Here is a 22,121-nt window from a genome sequence, read left to right as displayed (position 1 = left end):
TAAGAACTACATGTGAAATATGTATTCACTCTGCTTCATGTCCTCTCTGACTGCCTTAATGCCTTGCCCAGCTTTTTATTACTCCTAATTTTAAAACCAACAGCTGGAAAAAGTCTCCAAGGAATGCCCTCATTCCCTTTGTTAAACCTGTCCCTCCTTGTTCAGATCCCTGCCTAACAACATTATTTCTTAAAATTCCTGCTTTCCATAAGTTGCCTCAGGATCATTTTCCTGGATGGCACTAGAAACATCTTTATATTAATCCAGCACAGTGCTGAGTTCTCTGGCCACAAAACTCTGGTCTTTCTGTGTGACAGAATCTACATCATCCTTACTTGGCAGAGCAAGTGTTTTTCTGACTAAGTAAATTTTCCCAAATGGTGGGTTGTGAAGTCCTTCTGTCACCATGAACCAGGACACGTGAGAAGATATCTGTTAATAAACATCTCACCCTGCCAGCCCTTCTCTGGCAACACAAAGTCTGTAATGTACTTCCAGCTGAATTTTGATGGAAAGCAAAACTAAGAATATTGGAATGTGGTATCTCTTGTGTGGTTTCATTACACAGTTCATAGAGACTTATTACACTCTTATGCTCTGCCGTAGACTTTTCATACAGGTCTTGGTGTCTGGACAGAAGTGGAGATACTGATAATTAGCAGAAATTCAAATGAAATAGGCAGAATATTAGCACATGATAAACACAGGAAACACCATGTCTTACCAGACAGAAAGTCGGAAAAAACTTCCTCCGTTTTCCTGACCATTATTTTTCCTGACCTCTTCCTCAAAAAAACCAATATCAATTTTTTAACTCTCCACCTGACCACTCAGATCACTCTTTTCTCAAATTCCTCGAATTTTTAAAATTTATCTTCTTTCAAATAGTTTAACTACAAACTAACTTTTTCTGAGTATTTTGAATTGGTGCATGTGGAACATGCCTGGGGCATTCAGCAAGGTTTAGGACTCTTTCCAAACTGGTCAAAGCAGTTTTCCTCAGTAGTGAATCAGGTCATGGTTTGGTGTCTCTAAGCCTCAGCCCAGCATGAAGGTAGGTAGGTGAGACTGGAATCATCCCAGGTTCAGAAGATGAAAATGAGTAAGAAATTAACCCTTTCAATACAGTTACCCTGGATGTTTGTTGGAGAAATTACCACATTTTATCATTTATCTTCAGCTCATAGATGTTCAAGAAAATAATGTGATGGACTATAAAAAAGAATCTGATTATTTGAAGATAACCTTTTCCCCCATATTCCCATCAATTTACCTCAGGTCCAGCTTCTCCCACAGTCCCTCTAACACCAGGAGGTCCAATTGGCCCGGGTAGACCAGGACTTCCATCTTTTCCAGAAGGACCAACTGGACCTGGAGGACCCTAGAAAATATAGGAGACAGATGGAATATAATTTAATAATTTAATAACAAAATTTTACAAAACTGCTCATTATAAGCAATATCTTGTCAGGAAGCAATCTGAATACTTGTGTCTATTACCAAACCTTTTAAAATCACCTCTTTTCTTCTTCTGTGAAAGTAAGATGGTAGTTTAAAAGCTGCTCTTCTCAAGTAAATCACCTGAGATAATATAACTTGGCTCAAATGTATAACTTTTTCCTTAACCAATTAAGTGGGATCAGTTCCAGATTCCAGATGCTGTGCAGACTGGAGTAGCTTTTGTACACCCTCAGATACAGGCTCAGAGGTAGATGTAGATGCCTCCCTTGGATGTTCCCAAAGGAACATTCCATTATTTTTGAGTGAATGGGGGATGAGTGGCAAAGCTGCCGCATGTATGACTTTGTATCAGCTGCAGCAAAAGTGTCTGTAAAAAGAGACTGCAGCCCTGTAGTCATTCTGAGCTAATATTTTTATGTACAAAAAACTGTACTCATGACAAAGCTTTACTGTATTAAACAAGGTGATGTCTCAGCAAAATATATTAGGGTAATGACCATATTATATCAAAGTCAATAAAAGTCATTGAAATACAAGTGATGCAGAAATAGACATCTGAGCAAGAAAAAAAAAACCCAAGCATAAAAAAACCTTAAAAGTTATACTCACCCGTGGACCAAATGGGCCTGGAATGCCAGGACTGCCCTGTTCACCAACTGGACCCTAAACAGAAGAAATTATCATATCATTGTGCCATTTAGAGCATATTGCTTTAGTTTTAAGGTATTAGTGTGTGATACACACAATTCGGTATGAATAGGATTAAAAGGTACATAAACAATGGGTGGTACCTTTATCTTAATTCCTCAGTAACTTAATAAAATTTAGTGGGTTAGGGTTAGGGTTACTGGTGCTTGGTTGTAAAGCTGTTTCTCTAGAAAAGCCCTAATTTTGAGGTATTTATAATCAGAGTGGCTTGCAAGAGAGTAAATGACAGCTCTGTCACAAATGAAAAGGTAATTTGGGTGTCAGGCTTTTTGTTGCTGCTGTTCCTGTGCATTGAAACTTCCAACATTTTCACAGCACCAGTGAATAAATGTTAAAAATAAAAATTAAAAAAAAGAAAAAAAAAAAAAAAGCAAGCTTTCCATTATATTTCCATTCAATTGACAATGAATCCTAAAGTTCTTGAAAATATTAGCAAGAGATGCTCTCACAGTCCTTTTGGGATTTTGCACTGGATTCCTTGACTCTAATGAATTCAAACACTGCCAAGAAGTTTTTCACACTCTAAATAGCTTATCTCAAACTAGCAGTTTTGTGACCATCTTCTGCTGACAGGTGATTTAAGGGATTGGCCTTGCAAAGGGAACAAGAACAGAACACACATCTTACAACAACAGGTTTACCTCATCATGCAACAGTATTTTAAAATTGCATTAAAAATATTATCAACTACAGACACCAGGCCATTCAAACACTTTGTGTGGAAAAAATAACTAGTTTGCTTTTTTTTTCCACTTTAAATAACTATGTTCCTGATAGACTAATTAAGTACCAAGCAAATAAAATTATAGTAAAAACAGAACAACTTACAGGAGGGCCAGGAAGGCCTTGAAGTCCAGTGAAACCCCTGTGTCCCTTTTGGCCCCTATCACCTCGATCTCCATTGTCACCTTTGTCACCACGAGGCCCTTGGGGACCCTGTAAATATCAGTGATGAAATGGGAAAAAAACTCCAACCTCAAAACTCCCTCATTTGATTTTAGACACTACACTTGTATCTCCTTAACTTTTAAAGCCAGAAAGATGATGATGTTGAGGCAGCTCCAAGAATCTTAATTTTTTATCAAAAAATAAGTAAGTAATTACAGAAAACTGTGCTGTGCTTAAATATAGTTGTAGCAAATTTACTCTACTTAGCTACATAGCACAGTAAAAAACCCATGGAACTATATTAATGATAATAAATAATTTAGAAAAACAATTTTTTTAATATCAATGTATTTCTTCACCTTACTGTATATGGCAGATAATTTTTGTTAAGGTGATTAAAATATTAAGTATCTCTCACAGACTCATTATGATAAAGCATATTTTCAGTATGAAATCATCCAGACTGCATCTTCACTTCTCATAGCTTCTTTCACCTTCATTATGATTAAAGTACAACTGAAGTTGCATTCCCTAACTACAGACAACAACATCCAGGCAGCACAAATACCTTGTTCCTATTACTGTCACAATTTCATTGTTAGTTTTGATAATTGCAAACTTCTTACACTAATTCAAGAATCATTGCAAAATGTGGCTGCTCTTTTCAATTCTATATTTCTCAGCCCAAATTACATGCTAAATCTCTCAATGCCAGATTCCAAATAGCTTATCTATGGCATCATTATCACTAACTACTCAATAAACTTTACTGTCTCTGAAATGACATCTGCTAGGGACAGGACAACATTGTTTTGAATTTCCCAAGTTTGCAATTAATTTTCTGTTCCAGACTTGGACTGTAAAAGACTTATGTAACATAAAAAAAGAGGAGTTTTGTTTATTTTCCTTTTCAGACTGGAATTGGAAGTTCATGAGTTGAATTAAGGCCTTTTAATGGGAACAGGAGATTGTGTTGTATTTCTGCCATTTTTATCTAAAAACATCCCTTTTTGTCAAATTTTTATCTCCTTAGCCCTTATTTAGACCAAACTCCAGCCATTTGCTAACTCAGGTCCTACCATTATCCAGACAGAAACATGCTCCAAATAAAGAGGTTTCCAAAGCACTACTGGAGTATCCAAATACAAATACCCAAATCTGTGCAGCTTTGCAACTCAGAACTACCTGCACCCACTTGCAGCCAGAACACAAGGTGAAGCCCTCCTTGGCATTCTCATTTGGGCTGAATTCCTCACACATTTTCCTCAGTGGTATCTCAGACAAAACCACAGTGACCATGGGCAACTTACAGGCAAACCTCTTTTTCCTGCACGGCCTGGGGGACCCATTGGACCTCGAGAACCCTACAAAGGTTGCATACAGAAAGCATGTGAGGCAATGCATGAAAACCATACACAATAGTTTTTGATAAACAAAGTATTTTTTAAAAAAGCCTCACTTACAGTTTCACCTCTTTGACCTGCATCTCCTGGAGGGCCAACAGGACCTGGAGTTCCTGGGCCTCCTGGAGAACCTGGTAAGCCTGCAGGGCCAGGTTCACCACGATCACCCTGCAAAGCAGAATTTCAACTGTTTATCTAAAGAGGACTGGTCTAGACCAATGCAACAAAACTGTGGCACTGCCAGTCTATTTCTGAGCAATTGCAACCTACAAAGATATTCCTGCTGCAAGAACTCAAGTTTGAGTTTGTGGAAGCAGATGTTCTTAGCCTTTTAGCCAGGCATCCTCAGCTTTGAGAGGTACTATATTCAAAGCTGGGATACACTTTCAGAACAAGCTCTCCATCAGGTTAACTGAATGAAAAGAAAATCTACAATAAGTCAAGAATAAAATAGGGATGTGCAGAAGAAAATTAAGAAAAGAATATATTCTTACACGTTCTCCAACAGCTCCGTCTCGTCCAGGAGTACCGTCATTACCAGCAGGTCCCTGGAGTTATGGAAGAAAAATAGAACTATTGATTCACCCTGTAATCCTGAATTTCTAGAAGAATTAGAAAGTTGCTCTCCCTCTCTAACTTCAAGTCAAGGAGAATGACCACATTTTTTCTTGCATGCTACAATGCTGTAATACTTACTTCTGGACCAGCTTCACCTACAGGCCCAGTGGCACCAGACTGGCCAATAGGTCCTGGGGGACCTTTGTCACCTGGTGGCCCCGTGGGACCTTGCTTTCCTGGAGTACCCTAAAAACAGATGACAAATATCATATTAAAATTTCAATCACAAAACAATCACAAAACAAGGAAAGCACTAACAACCTGCTGCCTGAAAAACTACTCATTAATCCAGAATGAAATACCATCTAAATTTGTAAATGAAAAAAATTCCTGATGTTTAAAGAAAAGGTTCTTGCAGAATTTCAATATGTATTTAATATATTTGTATTTTTAAGAAGTTGCTGATAAATCAGTAAGTCTGATGTCATTATCTGCAATAGCTATGGTGATTTACATTTCAGAAAAATATAATGCAGTTTGAAATAATTAACATGATTTTTCTGTCTCAACACCAATAAAACTTTTTAACCTGGAAAAATTTCTGGCCAACTTTAGCTATAAAGTGACTTCATGGATTCAGTGGTAATGACAGATCCTCCATATCAATCCTTTTACTAATTGTCTATTTATTTGCTTGATTTACTGGATCATTAGGCTATCGAACAAATATCTATAAATGCTACATTAATGCAAAGAGAGCTGAAAGTGGCAATTTGGAAGTCTGTAGTTCACAATTTATGAAACAGTGCTTGCAGAGTATTTACTCACATTCAAGTGACCTTTGGGTACCTAAATGAGAGTACGAGGTTGTTTTTTTCAGGGATGAAGTTTTAAGTCAAATAGGAACATTTTAGACAAAAGCCTTAACACTATTACTCATTTTTAGTTCAGGTTCAGACTTTCCATTATGGCAGAAACAAAAAGGAAGTAAACATTTCACCTCATGCATCTGCATGAGATTAAGTTCTGTACTATTCTCTCTCTATTCACTCCTGTAACTGAAGTTTTCCAGCTTTCTCCTCATGCTAAGGAGCACTACATTGCAAATCCTACACAGAAATTCCCAGGCTGGTGGTCACTTACTGCAGGCCCTGGCAGCCCAGGCATGCCTCTCTCGCCCCGCTGTCCTGGCATTCCAACAATTCCTCTCTGACCAGTAGTTCCTGCTGGACCAGGGGGGCCATCTGGGCCCTGAAATCCACAGAGGAGAAAGCAGTGTCACTGTCACATCAGCAGCAACAAAGAGAGCCAGCCTGGAGCTGGTGGAGGGACAGCCAAGGGACATACCGGCTGCCCGTCATCCCCCGGGTCACCCTTGTCCCCAGGGCCACCGGGAGGCCCCGTTGGCCCTCGGTCTCCTACACGGCCATGAGAACCAGGATCACCACGAAGACCTGGGGGACCTTCTTTTCCTGGTTCACCAATAGGCCCAGCAGGCCCTGGGGCTCCCTAAAAAAAATGAAAACATATTGGACCCTTTTCTGACCAGGACAATAAAATCCTAAGGACTGTGTTTCAATTAACTATAAATGCATGTTCTGAGGCTAACAAATGTGAATGAGCTAAAAGCTATTATCATCTTTTTTATGATCAAATAAATGAAATTAAATAAATATGAAATTATGTCCAAGTTCCACCCATGTCCCCCTGCAATTTTCAATTCCAAACCCACTTACTTAAAAGACACTTTATTTTGACTCTCTCTTTTTTGTTTTTTTCTTTCACCTCAAGTATATAACCACTGCTAGAAAACTCACCTTTGCCTGTTCTTTCTAATATCATCAAACTAAAGTCCACATCCAAACTTTTCATTTCCATGATACAAATTAGTGTTTCAACAGACCTTTGTTCATTTCTCAAATACTTTTAAGAAACTTCACGTGTCTATTACATTTTCCATAAACTTCACTTTTGATAACCTTACAATAATTGCAAGTTGTTTTTTTAATCATAACATTAAAAGGCATATGAAGCATGACACAGTTCTCTGTGTGGAAGTCAACTCCCAACTTGATCCACAGCTAGTATTTTTTATAGTGTTTCTGAAAATGTTTGAACAGAGGAGGGTTTGTGTTTGAGGGTTTGAGTTTATTTTAATGGAACTTATGAAAAACTCCACCAATGAGAGAACTCAGTAGAAGTTCTTTCTTTTCCAAAAACTGTTGTAATTTCAGTCACCACTAAAAGGACAAAAAGTAAAATATAGAGGAAAATATAAGTTGGCGCTTTTTATTCCTCCAAGTAATCAAGTCATTGGAGCAATTTGAGCAGCAATTTGAAAAGCTACCTAACCCAATGGAAAGCTTTGGACCAATATCAGGCATTGGACCAAGTTGAAGACTAATGAGCTTTATTTAAAGATGCAAACAATCAGTCACAGAAGTCAGTGCTGACAAACTGTTCTCTTCAATAGCATCAGGCCATAAACCCTGGTTCACCTTTCTTGCTTTATTTAACCTTCAGATTCTTGGTGGCCATTTTATAAAACATACCTACTAGAAAAATCATAATTAACTTACAGTAGGTCCTGGAGGCCCCACTCTTCCAGCAGATCCTGGGAATCCAGTAGCACCCTAAAAAAAGCTCCTTTTTAATGCCATCTTTATCAAAAGAAACACAGCACTAGTTACCTCAAATGTTCTTGGCTGAATTAGTGAGTAAATTATATTTACATACTGAAAAAACAAGCTGAGATAAGGAATAATACACACATTACGTAAAATTTCTGTATTCAATTATCTGCACCAGGTCTCAACACATAATATCTACTTACAGGTGGACCCTGAGTTCCTCTACCACCTTTCAGACCAGGAACACCTGGGGGGCCCTAAAAGGACAGGAGAAAGAGAGGGATGATAGTGAACACCCAGAACTTTTTAAATTAACAAGATCAGCCTATGTCACTGATTCTGTGATTATTTTATTCATACTTACTGGAGGACCATGAGACCCAGCAAGACCCTGTGGTCCTGGAGATCCAGCATCTCCTTTCTGTCCAGGTTCTCCAGGTTCACCTTTCACACCAGGCTGACCATCAGGGCCCTATAAGAAAAATTATTTGGAAGAAACATCAGGGAAGGCAACACCAAATCATTCCTAAAAAAATAATTCTGTAGATAATTTTTAAAAGGGTAAAAATAAAAATATCAAGGGTAAAAATCAGACCAGAAAACACTGCATTTGTTTAATGATTCAGCATGGTCTTTAGAAGATCACACATGACATTTTCTAAACATTCTGTGAAGCTAGTATTTTCATTTGAAATACTTTACTTATCTAGCTCATATTTTTCTTCTCTTTAGATATTCTGTTTTCCTCAGTGGCTACAAAACAAACACTGTCTTTTCTAGGCTTTTTTTTCCCATCAAGGGAAGCAGGTGCAAGACTGTGAAAGGGATCCTGAAACAGGATATTTAGGTTGTGGGAAAGCTGAGGGTATTCCAGTCCATCTGGTCCATCACTTTGTTCCAGCCTTCACTACTCATGATCCAAATCTTTGCTACCTTCAGTAAATACTTTTTTACTTCCCTCATTTTAATCCCAAAGGAGAAATATAACATACTAATGAAAATATGAAATCTGGTGAGCAATTACATAATCTTAACAAGAAAACCACTTTTCAAATATCTAGGGCGCTTGTTGGCCCTTTCCTTCCCTTGATATATTGGTGGGAGAAAGAAACAGCTCTTTTTGCAGCAAAAATGTGACTCCCGATCCAGAACACCACAATATTATTCATAATGAAGGAAATGAAGTGTGTCAAAAACATAAGGAAAGGAAACTCATTAGTGTTCCAAAACACATACCGGGGGACCAGCAAAACCAACAGCACCAGTTGGGCCATTTTCTCCTCGGGAACCCTGGACAGAAAAATTGAAATAACTGTGTTTAATAACCATCATTCTGCAGATAGTATCAGTTACAGTTCAATATACCAGAAAGGATGTTACCTATTTACCATCATAAGTGCCATTATACTTTTGCTCTATTAATCAGAATCAAATGATCTTTTAATCATAAAATAAAGGATGTTAGCTATGATGTTAAAAGCTGCCATGTGTTCAAGACTATATTGAGCTTTCAGAATTCAGAGATGGAAGACACAGGCGAGTATTAAAACAGCATTAGGAAAAATTATGGTCACAACCCACCCCTTCCAGGGATGGCCAAAGAGCATACACTTCATTCAACCTAGCACTCCAATCACACTGGGGAAAAAAAACAGTAGTTCAAAGATGTACTCTTCTATAAGGTCACAACAGGCTTCAACTGAGCTTTCCACTCAACATTTGCTTGGAAGAGAAGCAGCTGAAAGCTGCCAACTCCAACACTCCCTTAAAGGATGGAAGCTGCTCCAAGTTATACTGGAAATAAGAATGTTCTGATTTATGACAGGGACATAATCAATTTCAAGCAGTCTGAAGAATCTAGAAGGGCTGAACCTCTAATTCCCTAATTGAAGTCAACCCTTAAAATACTTCAAATCACTAATGGATGGAAGATGACGAGAGTTACATAACTGGATGAACCAAGGATTACCTCTGCGCTTGGCCTGTTAAATATTTGTTTGTGTGCAGTGGTATCTGCTAGGGGCATGCTTTTAAAAACATTGACACAATTACAAGTGGTGGCACAGTTTCAGGAGTGAGGTAAGTGAGGGTGACTCTATATAAAGTTTGCCCTAAAAGAAGGAAGAAAATTTGGTAATACTTTTGCAAGTGCACAGCAACAAGTCAGAACTTCACACTTGGCTACAGAGAAAGGGAAGTTAAAAAAGGGAAAATATATCAGCAAATAAGAAAAATGCCTGGAGTTTGGATCAGCATTAGGTATTGTTAACTTACACCAGACAAAATAAAAAGCATGTTTACTCACAGGGTTTCCACGAGAACCAGGAGGACCAACTAGACCCCGAGGACCTGGTTCACCCTTAAAATAAAATGGAATAATTTTATTTCCCAAGTAACTAACTTGTTTGGTCATTAAAATGCTAATGTAGTCTGATAATATTAAGAAACTTCAGTAGGGAAAGGAATAAAAATCAGTTTACCTTTTCACCAGTGGGACCTGCTGGACCCGTTGGGCCTATTGGACCAGGGAGACCCTTTTGAACAAATTAAGAAGATAGGAAGTTAGAAAAGTGGTGCTCCAAAAAAGACAGTTTAAAACTTCTCATATATTACCATTCCCTTTTTCATTCCTTTGAATTCTACTTTATCTTTGGAAGATTCTTTTGTCTTCTTTATCTAAAATTGACTTGCAATAATTCCTCTCCCAATGACCAAACTCCTCACAAAAGATCTGCTTTCCTTCATTCTCTCTTCTCTAAGTTCATCATCTGCTTTATGCAATGTTCACGAATAAGGCCAATGATACAAAAAAAAGCAGCCCAGCTTTATTTTACTCTCTCAAAAAGGAATCAAGTATTTTTTCCCCATTTGCATAGTGCTCTGTTTCTTTTATGTTAGTATTTAACTTTTAACTTTTTAAATTAATTGTAATGTAGCCATCATTTTTTCTGAAGATTCATTTTGATCTTACAAACTTCTCAAAAATGCCCTTTATCTCTTCATAAGGCAGGCAAATACATTGCAAACTCTCCTTTCAAACTCACCAACTCCACATAATGATCCTTCAGCTCACCATTACTTCACCTGTTCATTAACTACCATAAGCTCTAAACATCCCTTACAATGACTAAGAACTGCTCTGTATCTTTGGATAATGTTTGATTTATATAACCAATTGCAGCTCACAGATGATAACTTTATTAGAGCTTCTGTATATGGTTTCTCAAAAAATTTTTTTCTCTTTAACAATTAAATTTAGTCCAGACAGGATCTTTGTATTTTGATTGTGCCTTCTGTACCTCAGACTTCCAAATGCTTAGCAGCTAGCACTCCAACTGGTTTGCACAACCCAAGAATCTCAGATATAGTCTCAATTCATGTAAAAAGTAACTCAAATAACATCTGGGAAGGAAAACTGGTCAGTGCATACAAAGAAAACCCAGTGCAATTGCAACTATTGGACAGTTGGTCTGTGCAGCAGAGTTTGTGCAATGCATCTTGAACACATCTTGAGCAGACTAGAGATCTTATTAATGCAATGGAGATTCAAAACTTTCCAGAAGTGCCAACAACTTACTGCTTATGTGAAGCTTAGTACATTGACAGGAATTTTCACCTGTGAAATTCAGAGCAAACTGTGGGCAACTCAATGAAGACAATAAGGAGGCATCTGCCTTAGTCCAAAACTGAGAGCTGGAAGGTTTGCTTTTTGCCTATTCACCTCTGTCTATTCATTTTTTCATATTTTTTACTATAGTCAGCTTAGACGAATCCCAAATTAACTGTGAATCCTCTCCATTGAGCTTTTAACCCACAAAATTGATGATACCAAATAGAGACTTGGAACACAGACTCCCCAAAATGTTGTGCACAGAGGTCTTGAAAAACTTGAAGATTTGGAGGATGAGGTAATGATTGTAAACACATGACATACCATGCATGATAATACTGCATAGTGTTTAACTCCAAAAGCTGAGTTCCCTAGCACAGTAGATAAACTGTGTGAAGAGCAGGTCTAAAGAAGGGACAGATTTACTTACTCTTGCCCCATCGTTGCCAGCTGTACCTTCAGCACCTTTCTCACCTACACCGCCCTGTGGAAAACATCCAGAAAATCCCAGTTATGCCACTGAATGCTGAGCAGGTCTTACCCTGGAATAACTGCAGTGTTAAGGGACAGACAAGTCATGCTAATCAGGAGGACAGCAAAAAATACACTTACTCGATCACCCTTAGGGCCAGGTGTTCCAGCAATCCCTCTCTCTCCAGGCATGCCCTGAAGGCCTGGTGGTCCTGGGTCTCCAGGTGTCCCACTAGGGCCTGGGCTTCCCTGGAACAAAAAACAGGTGGTTGCCTATTCATCTGAGAAGCATCTTTGTCTCCAGGCTGCAGAACATGTTGTGCCTGCGTTGAAATCTCTGAGGTACAGTTTAAAGTAATAATTTTATCTGAAATTTGGACTTTATTCACATCCAAATACTTTTCTTTTCCCATTGTGTTACTCAGGAAGTTCAACTGTAATACCATAGTTTTTCCAAATACGTTAATATTTAATCAGTGCATACTGGAGATGAAAATAGACAAAAAAAAAAGTGGAGAATCTTTCTTCCTTGACCTTGATGTCACATAGGTTTAGTACAAAAACTAGGTACAGGTAGAAGTTTCCAAGAGCAGAGATGCTCATGTCTATTACAGGTCTCACATAACCACAGGCACTCCCTGCTTGACCTGACTTTGCTGGCCTAATCACATCCAGAGCAGGTGCATGCATACAGGCATGAAGCTTTCAGCATTTTCTTTTAACTGCTTAGCCCTACCAAGTGTCTGTGTAAAGTGGCATGGCTCCTACAACATTTCTAGGAGGTTTTCTGCAGTTCAGAAATGGCTTTGCCCAGTTCTACTGCAAATTTTCAACATTTAAGTATGTTGCAAATTTTTAATATTGTTATCATTGGAATTGCGTGTCCTTCCTTATGCAAGTGAGATGCCTTTCATATTTATAGTAAAATATATCTCTCTTATATTCATGCAAATGAGCAGAATTATGCATCACATCACTGCAGCAATGCAAATCTCTACTCAGTTTACCTTTGGGCCATCAGGACCGTGGCCTCCAGCCATACCCTTTTCACCCTGGATACCTGAGGCACCTGGTTCTCCCCTTTCCCCTGGATTGCCACGTTCTCCCTACAAAATGGAAGATCATCATTTATTTAAAAGGCAGGGTAGAATTCTGGTAGACAAAATCCTAAATGCACCATAAGTGCAGCAGAGCCTGTGAACATATTCTAGGAGAGCTGATTAAATAAAAACTAGTTTTATGCTTTTACTGTTAGAGGTGGAGGAAATATGTTGCTTAGCAAACTAAAAAGTCCCAGTTCACAGCATAAACCAAATCATTTAGCAGCTAGTACTCAACACCACCTCATGAGCTACAAAAATCATTAAAGGTGGTAGATTTTACAGAAACTATCTTAAAACATATCCATATTTACAATCATATTGTTGGTGGGGAAAAAGGTCAGAGGACTTTAGCTGCTAAAGTCCATGTTACGCATCAACTTCCAACCTTAGAGAACTGTTATGAATATTTAAATTCTGAAAGAAAATGCTTACCCTGGGGCCCAATGGGCCAACAGCTCCAGGATCTCCAGGCACACCCTAAGAACAAAATTCACTATTAGAATGAAATCATTATTCATAACTTTATAGTTATGGAAATTAGAGACAAACATTTCTGTCTCCAAAGTACTGTGAATGTAGATGGCCAATTCTAAATCCTATCTGTCAATGACAAGAGGTGATAGTGCAGCTCAGTCCAAGAACACATTCTCATAATTATTTTATGCCAAAGCAGCTCTTAAACAGCTTGCAGACTATATCAATCAGTAAGCATTTTGAAACAGAGTGGGAAATTCAATTAGAGAGAGAAGAAAATGTAAAATTACTTTATAAATAGTATTCTTTTTAATGTTATGTTACACATACACATACCTGATCACCTGGCTTTCCTCCCTCACCTGGAGGACCTGGTGGCCCAGGCAATCCCTGTAAAAAGTAAATGAAATGGTCACTAACATGAAAGAAAGTTATGTAAATCCAGAATTAACTAGGACATCAAGATCATGAATGTTATAGTACACTCAGTATAAGAGCACACTCTCAGAGATCCCCAAAGGAAAGAGTTATATGAATATTGCACCAGTGTTTCCCCCTCTCTAAATGAGATGGTAGCCCTAAAAGTAAAGTTCTCTATAAACGGATATTGATTTAATTAATACTTCATTATCAAGACAATTATTTTGCTACATATTTGGAACTTTTTTGGAAAATCCTCAAGTTAAAATTGATTAACTCCAAAGGTCCTCTCAAGGGATACAGAGCTGGTATTTAAGCCTTTGCCAAGTTTGGTTTAGTGAACAGCTGATATGAAAGTTATGGATCATTAATTATTCTGAACATCCTTGCCTTAGTTCTGAAGTTATGCATGACTTGATTGAATTTCTCCAATTTAAGTTGATGAAGACATGGATGTTTACTTTTAAATTAAAAAAAAAAAAAAAAAAAAGAATGCACATACCTGAAACCCTGTAGGACCTGGAGGGCCTTGTTCTCCTCTTTCTCCTGCCAGACCCTACATAAAATTAAATAATAAGTAAACCTAAGAGGAATATAGGCAGGCTGCACATTTTTTTTCTTTTCTCTGAATATGAGTATTTTCAATTAGGTATTTATTTGCTATACATTTTTAGTTATCCCAGGATAAGATGGCCTATCTAAAAGATGCAGTAAGATGTTTATCATTTCTTTAAAATCCTTCCCCTAAAGGTTCTCTGGTAACAAGAAAACACTCAATTCCATTAAAACCAAGAAAGATGGGGAAAATTAACTACAATCCTTTTTTACTCCTTGCATAATTTTTTGTAATAGTTAGTAAAAGGAATTAGACAACTAATATATATACATTTTAATACAAAGCTGTCAATTTTTCTAGGGCAACTTTTCTTTAAATATTCTTGGATTTTTTGTTTGGAATCAACGACTGGCATGAAGGTTGATAAGAAAACAAAAAAGAGGAGTGAGTAAACAGAGTGCCAGGCAGGCAGGCAGAGAAGCAAAAACTGACTTACTGGTGGGCCAACAGGACCAGAAGGGCCAACTTCACCATCTTTACCAGGGGCTCCCTACATTAAAATGACAGGGGAAGAAATCTTATATAGTGAACACACATAAAAGAAAAGCACCATTTTCCACAATCACTGCAAATAACAGCCACACTCACTCTCTGTCCTGGGACTCCTGCATTGCCTGCTTCTCCGGGTTTTCCAGGATCACCCTACATTGCAGAAATAAAAATGACCAGGTTTAGATATTTTTCCACCCATTAAAATATACAAAAATGGTTAAAGTCAAAAAGGGATTGCCATACTCACACTACTACCCTTTGGCCCAGGAAGGCCCATGCTGCCTGGCTGACCTCTAATTCCTATGGAACCTGCTGGACCTGGACGTCCATCTTCCCCAGGAGCACCCTGCAGAGATAAAGCATTTTCCACATTCAATTCTAAATATATTTATTAATACGAATTTATTAATCCCAAGAAAATGCTTGATTTTATAAGGAAAATAACATTAACCAGGCTTATTTTTACAGCAGATATAACAATAGCCATACTGCTGGATTTAAATAAATGCTATGCAATTATTAGAATTGAATCACGTACAAATAATTTATTGGGACCTTAAAGAGACAACTAGAAAAATATTTAGTTCAATCATTTAACAATGACGCAGCAGCTGGTAAGCAAGAGACACTGCTACACAGACAAAACTAAACAAATGTTATTGGTTTCACCTAATTTGAAGTAAGGAATGTAAAGTGAACTATCAAAAGAGATGAGCCTTAATAAATAAACACATGTTAATAAAAGAAATTTCTATGAGATGGGACCCTTGAATTACTGTGATATTAACTGAAGACTCATTTTTGTCACTTACCAAGGGGCCAAGTTTTCCTTCAGGGCCTTGAACACCTGGATTTCCTGTCAAACCCTAAAAGCAGGAATAGTATTGGTATTAAGGTTAGGTCTATAATTCTATAACAATCAAGAAACATTAATCCCAAAGAAATGCTCAGTTACTACTGTAGCACAAACTTCTCTATGTTCTCTATGTTCATCCTTGTATTCACTTTATAGCTTCATCCCTCACTGTTTTTGATTTTCCTTCTTCCTATTTTCTCTTTTCTTGCTTTCCACCTCTTGAGCTTCTCATATGCTCATCTTTATTTCTGCCATGATCTATATCACATTATACTGCTCACTTTATCCTCTTTTTCTGATATTTTGAATTGTCCTCCAATAATTTTCCTGAAAAAAAATCTCCAGGTGATATGTACCATTCAATCTTCTACGTTATCAATCACCAATTTAATGAAGGCTGGCCTTCAATCATATTAACTGTGGAAAAAACTGTGCTTTACAAACACATGTCCTTCATTTGTATCAGCTGTTCTCAATCAGGGCAATTTCTCCTTTTTCGAAGCCAAAACCTGTGCTTCCCACCATCAGCAGGAAATAAAGACAGGTCTTTTGGCCTTTAGCCCCACTAAAACCAGTCTGCCCTTGCCTAACAGCTTCTGAATTCCCCAACATCCAGTGCTGCCTTTGGAAAGTGAAAGGTACCACAGTTTATAGGGTACTGCTACCAGTCCCTTACCCTTGCACCTGGAAGGCCAGGTTCACCAGGACGTCCAGGATCTCCCTGACCTCCTTTAGGTCCAGAAGATCCTGCAGGACCACGCTCTCCTTGGGCTCCCTAGAAAGACACGAGTGAGCTGCTAGTTAACAGCTAGAACAGTGACAGCAGGAGCAGGTGAAATAAAACAGTATCTTCTATTAAGAACCTATTTTTGCAAACAAAGTTACAAATCATTAATACTTTTACTATTATTAGTTTCTTAATTACTATCTTTATTACTTAAAAGTTTCTCTTCTTTAAAGCAAGTTTTTATGAGCATTTTAGAATCCCTGTATTTTTACCAAGAAGGTAGGAATTTACAGAAGTACTAGACAAATGACTATTTGAGTCACTTCCCTGGAAGTGTTAGAGCAGTTAGGAAAGCCAGATAAACCTATCTTTTTAAAGGGACAAGCCTAGAAAATCACACCACACACAAAAAATAAGCAATTTTTCACAGAGCCCCCTCTACACAGCAATATATAAAGCAATATAGGAGTAGAACAGGTCAGTCCTTTACTGTGCACATGTCAAAACAGTGGAGCATTGAGCCAGGGACAAGCAAGCAAAGCTGAATATCATGGGAACTGAAAGTGACTTTTCCCAAAAAATTTCTGTCTCAAAACTTTCAGTCCACTTTTTAGCATTTGTAAATTGTATCTGCCTTTCTGCCCAGAAGCAGATATTTTTAATTGAAGACTTTCTTTTTACATGTCTGGATGTATGAAGATTTAACAAATTACACAATAAAAGATGGACACTTTAATATAATTTACCTTTGGTCCAGGCAAGCCATCAGAACCTGGAAAACCACGATTACCAGGAGCACCCTAGGAAAAGCAGTAGATATGATACAATTATCTTAATTTTTACATAGCTTATTACAAATAAAGGACCAGATTTATGGCTTGAAGATTCAGTTCATTTCCTTATAATTTTCTTACTTCAGTACTTTAACTTGGGGAGCAGGGGGTGGGGTTATGACTTAAGAATGGTAAAAACATCAGTGTCTCATTCATGCATGCTGGACAGCTCCTTCTGTGTGAACAGCCTCATTGAAAGCAAAGATGAGCAGTTGTGCAGGCCTAGGAAAAAGTCTGTAGATGAGTTTGTCCTATCTCCATCCTTTCTCCTACCATACTACCCTGGGTACTGAATCTCCACATAAAATTATCCAGTGTAAAAAATAACACACAGAACTAACTACTGCTAGGAAAACAAGGTTTGACTACACCCACAATCCAGGTGTAAGAATATCCATGGGTAGGTCAAAAGGTTTTTCAGCTTAGCAGTGCATCTCTTAAGATATATTATTCCTCTAGATTTCTTACCCTCTCTCCAACAGGGCCCGGTGGACCTACTGATCCTGGATCACCTCGAGGACCTCTTTTCCCTTCTTCACCTATGGGGCCAATGGGACCCTGGGGACCTTGTGGGCCCTAGTGAGAATAAAATGTCATTTTAAAAAAACATTGTTAAGCTCACCATTTCTCAGGCATATTGAAACAGATTGTCTTCTGGACATTATAAACACTTTTCCAAATAAAGGAGAAGAAAATACTTAGGTCTTGGATCAGTTAAAAATAACAGCTTTTCAGCATCTGCTTTTCTCTTTTACATAGTTTATAAGCTAATAAACTGTAATTCTGAAGTTGGACTGGACACTGCTTCTTATAATCACCCACAATAATTTGTACTTCATCAAGCTGCAAAGGAGTCAAAATTCAGTGAGACTCCAATAGAAACTTTCAAAGAAGAAGACAGTGGTAAAAAGACTATTACTTCACCTCTATATTTTTGTCAGTTAATACATGATTATTTAACTGGTGACAAAGAAAAGATGGAGATTGGTTGATAAACCAACTCAAACTCTGCAGAGCTGGTTTTCTCCCAAAAAGCTACATGGTTATAAGCCTCTATGTTTCCTCTTCATCTTAAAAAGCATATGGAGACTTACAGGTTCACCTTTGGGTCCTGCTTCTCCCTTGAAACCTGGGACACCAGGGTCTCCCTGAAAACAAACACATTAATAGCACCAGTAAAGTTAAAAGTCTGCATAAACCACTTCATCATTTTGTATTATGCCATGAAACAAACATTTCCTAGTTTAGTCACTAATTGTAGGAAGTCTAATATGATGCTTCTAATGGTTTGTCTTTCCCTTATTATGCTTGTTTATGATTATGTTATCAAGAAAAAAACTTAAATAAATCTCTTTTCCCAGATCTATTAAAGACACACTTCTTTTTCAAAGAAGTAGTGGTATTTTGGATACACAGTAGATTCACAGGATCTGAGTCTTAGCATTCTCCCTGGCATGCTACTGATGTATTTAAAGACAACCCACTGCTAATCCCTGCTTCAGTTCCATGGAGTGACACATGTGCCAGGCACTACAATTCCCAAAGTTCTGTTCCATGGAGTGACACATGTGCCAGGCACTACAATTCCCAAAGAGACAAAGACCCTGATACCGGCTGGCCTCGAATCCCAGGGGGACCAGTGCTGCCCTGTGGTCCTGGGGAACCAGGGGGGCCTGATAATCCAGGGGGGCCTCCAGTGCCTGGAGATCCCTACAAATACAAAGAGGAAGCACAGTGAGGAAACACAACCAGAACAAAGAAATTAACTTGCACAATTTCTTCAACAGGAAATATGATTACTTACAGTAGGGCCCTTTGCACCAGGGGAACCATCTGTCCCTTCAGCACCCTAAAGATAAGGTACCAATCATTAAAAGTCATTTTAATGAGATGAGTATCAATCACAAAAGCAGAGGACAGGTATTTTATCCAATTTACAAGACCAGAAAATAAAGGCTATTAAATAAATATAGCAACATACACAAATGCTTAAAAAGAGCAATGTCATGCAAGTTAATGTGGTTTTTAATGTTGAAGATCTTATGTTTAAGCTTAAATTTTAAAGTACTCTGAGGATTGAGACTTTAATGAGACTGTAACTTTCAGTTTTCCAACTTGTAATAAAATAATAAATAGTTATTATTAATACAATTAGCACAAAACAAAAGAATGAGACTTCTCTTCCTTGGGAAAAAAAGGCAATTTGACTAAAACTCTGTTGTAAGGTGGCACACTAAAATCCCCCATAAACAGGTGAACATGCACAAGCTGAGCACTGAGGAACTCAATTCAATGTACTTACAGGAAGACCTTGTGACCCAGCTGGGCCCTGAGGACCTGTTTCACCTCTTTGTCCTTGAGGACCTTCAGGACCTCGAGGACCTGTTGGACCTGCTTCACCCTAGGATTCCACATGAGAAAACAACTTCAAATTATTTTGCTCTAAAATGCAGCACTATAAAGTAATTCAGAAGGAATACTGAGCTTATAACAAAAAAACAATTCATGTTTGAAATAGTTTATAATACTTAAAATGAAATTTTGCTTACCTAATTTTGCTTCTATTACTTCTAGGAGAATGCAAACATTAAAAGTACAGACAGGATTTTTTCTCAATGTATACAAGACAAGGAAATTGCAGAAAAGCAACATTTCGCTAAAATCCCACTATGTGTCTGTAATTTTACAAGTTGTTTTTTTTCTACCTTCATTAACAGCAAGGCTGTTAAGATATAGATATGGTAACACATCTGGGATTGGTTGATTTGATTTGTTTAGGGTTTTTTATGCACAGCACAGATGAACTCACTGTTTCAGAACAATACAAAATATCAAATCCCTGTAACATTAGACTGGATGAAATTCCTCCCAGCATCTTCATTGAATTTTAATTTTATATAAGAAATATGCCTTTTGGAACTGATGGCTGTTAATATCACATCTTCATAGAACAAGTCCACATCTTCATTGTATAATCTGCTGAGATTTTTATGAGTTCAACTTTTCCAATTTTACATCATCTGATGATCAAACTAGAAGGTAGCTTCTCCTTTTCAAAAGCTCTGATTCATCAGGTGACAGCTTTTTTAAACATTTCCTTAGGTAATGTTGAGCCATACTAAAACATTTTATGACATGCACTACAAGGGCCCTCATTTAACTGTACACTCCTCTTGTCTAGATTGTACTTTTTCCAAGAAAGGTTGGAGCAGATGATCCTAGAAGTCCCCTTGTAATCTGCTATTCTATGACTCTATGATTAAGTTGATACTGTTATTAAGACTTGTTTCCAAACAGTGTCATGAATCTTGCCAGCTTCACAACAACACAAAAACATCTGCTGATCTTGGCTACCTGACCAGTTGAGGGTTTCTTCTTGTATAACATTTTCTTATCATGTTTTAGGAGTGTAAAGGGATGAAGAGGAGCAGCTGGATGCAGAGCATGTATAAGAACTATAAGGAAGCTGGATGAGATGTCTTTTCTATCTCCTATCTCTGAAGACATTGGCTCAAGGCTAAGAAAAAAAAAAAAAGAGCACTTTCTTGCAAAGCAAGAGAGGGAAATGCCACAAAGACAGTACTACAGCAAAGGAAAGCTTTTCATTTCACAGCCTAATCACTCCCAGCCACAAAAGATATTAACTGTAATTTTCTCTGTCGTGATGAACCCCACGACTCTCTTGGGGTTCAGGCATTTCCCCCTTACCAGTCTAGATCATCCCAAAAAGTTTTCTTGGCCAAAACTAGAAGTTTCAGCACTAGAAGGTCCTGCCTCTCTATTGTCTTTGATTTTCCCTCACAACCTCACTTCTAGCAATGTATCTTGCTATTCTTTGAATATTCTGGACAAAATTCCTGAAGCACAGATGGCAGTCATCTTATAATCACCCTCTGACACGAGCAAAAGGGAAAGCAAAGTATCTTAACAGTGGTGAATTGCAATTGCTTCATTTGGCTTTGGGTTTTATCTTCTGTCTGAAAGTCTTGACTAAGACTGATTGCACAGCAGCTCCTGAGGATCTGTACACATGTCAGCCTGGGCTCTGTGTAGTCTAGCACACATTGTTAGTTGTGAGTTGTTAGACATTTTAAAAAGACACTCTTTTTTTTTTTTTTTTTTTTTTTTACCTTTATGCCAGGAATACCAGGAAAACCTGGAGATCCAGTTATACCAAGTGGGCCCTACAAAAGAAAGACACAAAACTGTAATTTAGTGGTTTATGTCACACAGATTAGTATCTCATCAATGGCTAAACGTGGGTCTAGAATTACCTGGTTTTTTTAGTCATAAAACACTTGCTTGTAACAAAACCAAAATAACTATAAATACCAGGTTTTTAAGTGATACATATACATTTTATGGAATTGTGATGCAGTTCTTTAATAATGTGTTTGCTGAATTCAGCAAAGCTACAGTTTTTGATTCAGCTATTAGTGCCTGAATTGCAATGTACACAATTCACAGGCAAATTAATTTGCAAGCTGTAAAACACAGACCTTGTATCAAAATTTCAGGGCTAGAGAGTCAAAGATGTTTCCATTTCCATAATGTCTTTTGTGCCGTACAAGATATTCAAGACAACTTTCTATTCCAAAGGCTTGGGATGGCGGCACACTGTGGTTATTAATCCTCACTGCAACTCTGTTACCAGATAATTCCTCTTTATCTTTTCTTGATTTTCTTTTTGCAAAATATGATTCATGCTGAGAAAAAATGCTCTGTGTAATAAAGCTCTCCTGACAAACTTAATCAGAACAATCTGTCCCACTTAGCATTAATTACAGACTACATTTCTGTTGTGACCTTGCACTGGGTTTCTACAGAACTGATGCAACAGTTGAAAACCTATGTCCCAGTTTTATTGGATC

General features: G+C 37.8%; 1 protein-coding gene across 3 annotated transcripts in view; it reads right to left on the bottom strand.

Moving 5' to 3' along the window:
* COL5A2 (collagen type V alpha 2 chain) overlaps positions 1 to 22,121 on the bottom strand; it is a 128,697-nt gene that overhangs the window by 5,233 nt on the left and 101,343 nt on the right. For all 3 annotated transcript variants that reach the window (XM_085585315.1, XM_021531409.3, XM_085585314.1), the window contains exons 18-50: positions 21,381 to 21,434; positions 19,553 to 19,651; positions 19,055 to 19,099; positions 18,862 to 18,960; positions 18,345 to 18,398; positions 17,719 to 17,826; positions 17,164 to 17,217; positions 16,367 to 16,465; positions 15,647 to 15,700; positions 15,082 to 15,180; positions 14,931 to 14,984; positions 14,779 to 14,832; positions 14,229 to 14,282; positions 13,643 to 13,696; positions 13,265 to 13,309; positions 12,737 to 12,835; positions 11,871 to 11,978; positions 11,689 to 11,742; positions 10,129 to 10,182; positions 9,954 to 10,007; positions 8,885 to 8,938; positions 8,013 to 8,120; positions 7,852 to 7,905; positions 7,598 to 7,651; positions 6,366 to 6,527; positions 6,162 to 6,269; positions 5,157 to 5,264; positions 4,955 to 5,008; positions 4,521 to 4,628; positions 4,368 to 4,421; positions 2,998 to 3,105; positions 2,071 to 2,124; positions 1,274 to 1,381 (exon numbers count right to left, since the gene is read on the bottom strand). In XM_085585315.1, the coding sequence (XP_085441441.1) occupies positions 1,274 to 1,381; positions 2,071 to 2,124; positions 2,998 to 3,105; positions 4,368 to 4,421; positions 4,521 to 4,628; positions 4,955 to 5,008; positions 5,157 to 5,264; positions 6,162 to 6,269; positions 6,366 to 6,527; positions 7,598 to 7,651; positions 7,852 to 7,905; positions 8,013 to 8,120; positions 8,885 to 8,938; positions 9,954 to 10,007; positions 10,129 to 10,182; positions 11,689 to 11,742; positions 11,871 to 11,978; positions 12,737 to 12,835; positions 13,265 to 13,309; positions 13,643 to 13,696; positions 14,229 to 14,282; positions 14,779 to 14,832; positions 14,931 to 14,984; positions 15,082 to 15,180; positions 15,647 to 15,700; positions 16,367 to 16,465; positions 17,164 to 17,217; positions 17,719 to 17,826; positions 18,345 to 18,398; positions 18,862 to 18,960; positions 19,055 to 19,099; positions 19,553 to 19,651; positions 21,381 to 21,434 (2,529 nt within the window). The remainder of the gene's footprint in view (positions 1 to 1,273; positions 1,382 to 2,070; positions 2,125 to 2,997; positions 3,106 to 4,367; positions 4,422 to 4,520; positions 4,629 to 4,954; positions 5,009 to 5,156; positions 5,265 to 6,161; positions 6,270 to 6,365; positions 6,528 to 7,597; positions 7,652 to 7,851; positions 7,906 to 8,012; positions 8,121 to 8,884; positions 8,939 to 9,953; positions 10,008 to 10,128; positions 10,183 to 11,688; positions 11,743 to 11,870; positions 11,979 to 12,736; positions 12,836 to 13,264; positions 13,310 to 13,642; positions 13,697 to 14,228; positions 14,283 to 14,778; positions 14,833 to 14,930; positions 14,985 to 15,081; positions 15,181 to 15,646; positions 15,701 to 16,366; positions 16,466 to 17,163; positions 17,218 to 17,718; positions 17,827 to 18,344; positions 18,399 to 18,861; positions 18,961 to 19,054; positions 19,100 to 19,552; positions 19,652 to 21,380; positions 21,435 to 22,121) is intronic.

The sequence above is a fragment of the Lonchura striata genome, chromosome 7, assembly GCF_050655825.1.
Source record: "Lonchura striata isolate lonStrDom1 chromosome 7, ASM5065582v1, whole genome shotgun sequence".
Classification (NCBI taxonomy): Eukaryota; Metazoa; Chordata; class Aves; order Passeriformes; family Estrildidae; genus Lonchura; species Lonchura striata.
The sequence above is the reverse complement of the archived record's forward strand: the minus strand, read 5'-3'. Positions and strand labels throughout refer to the sequence as shown.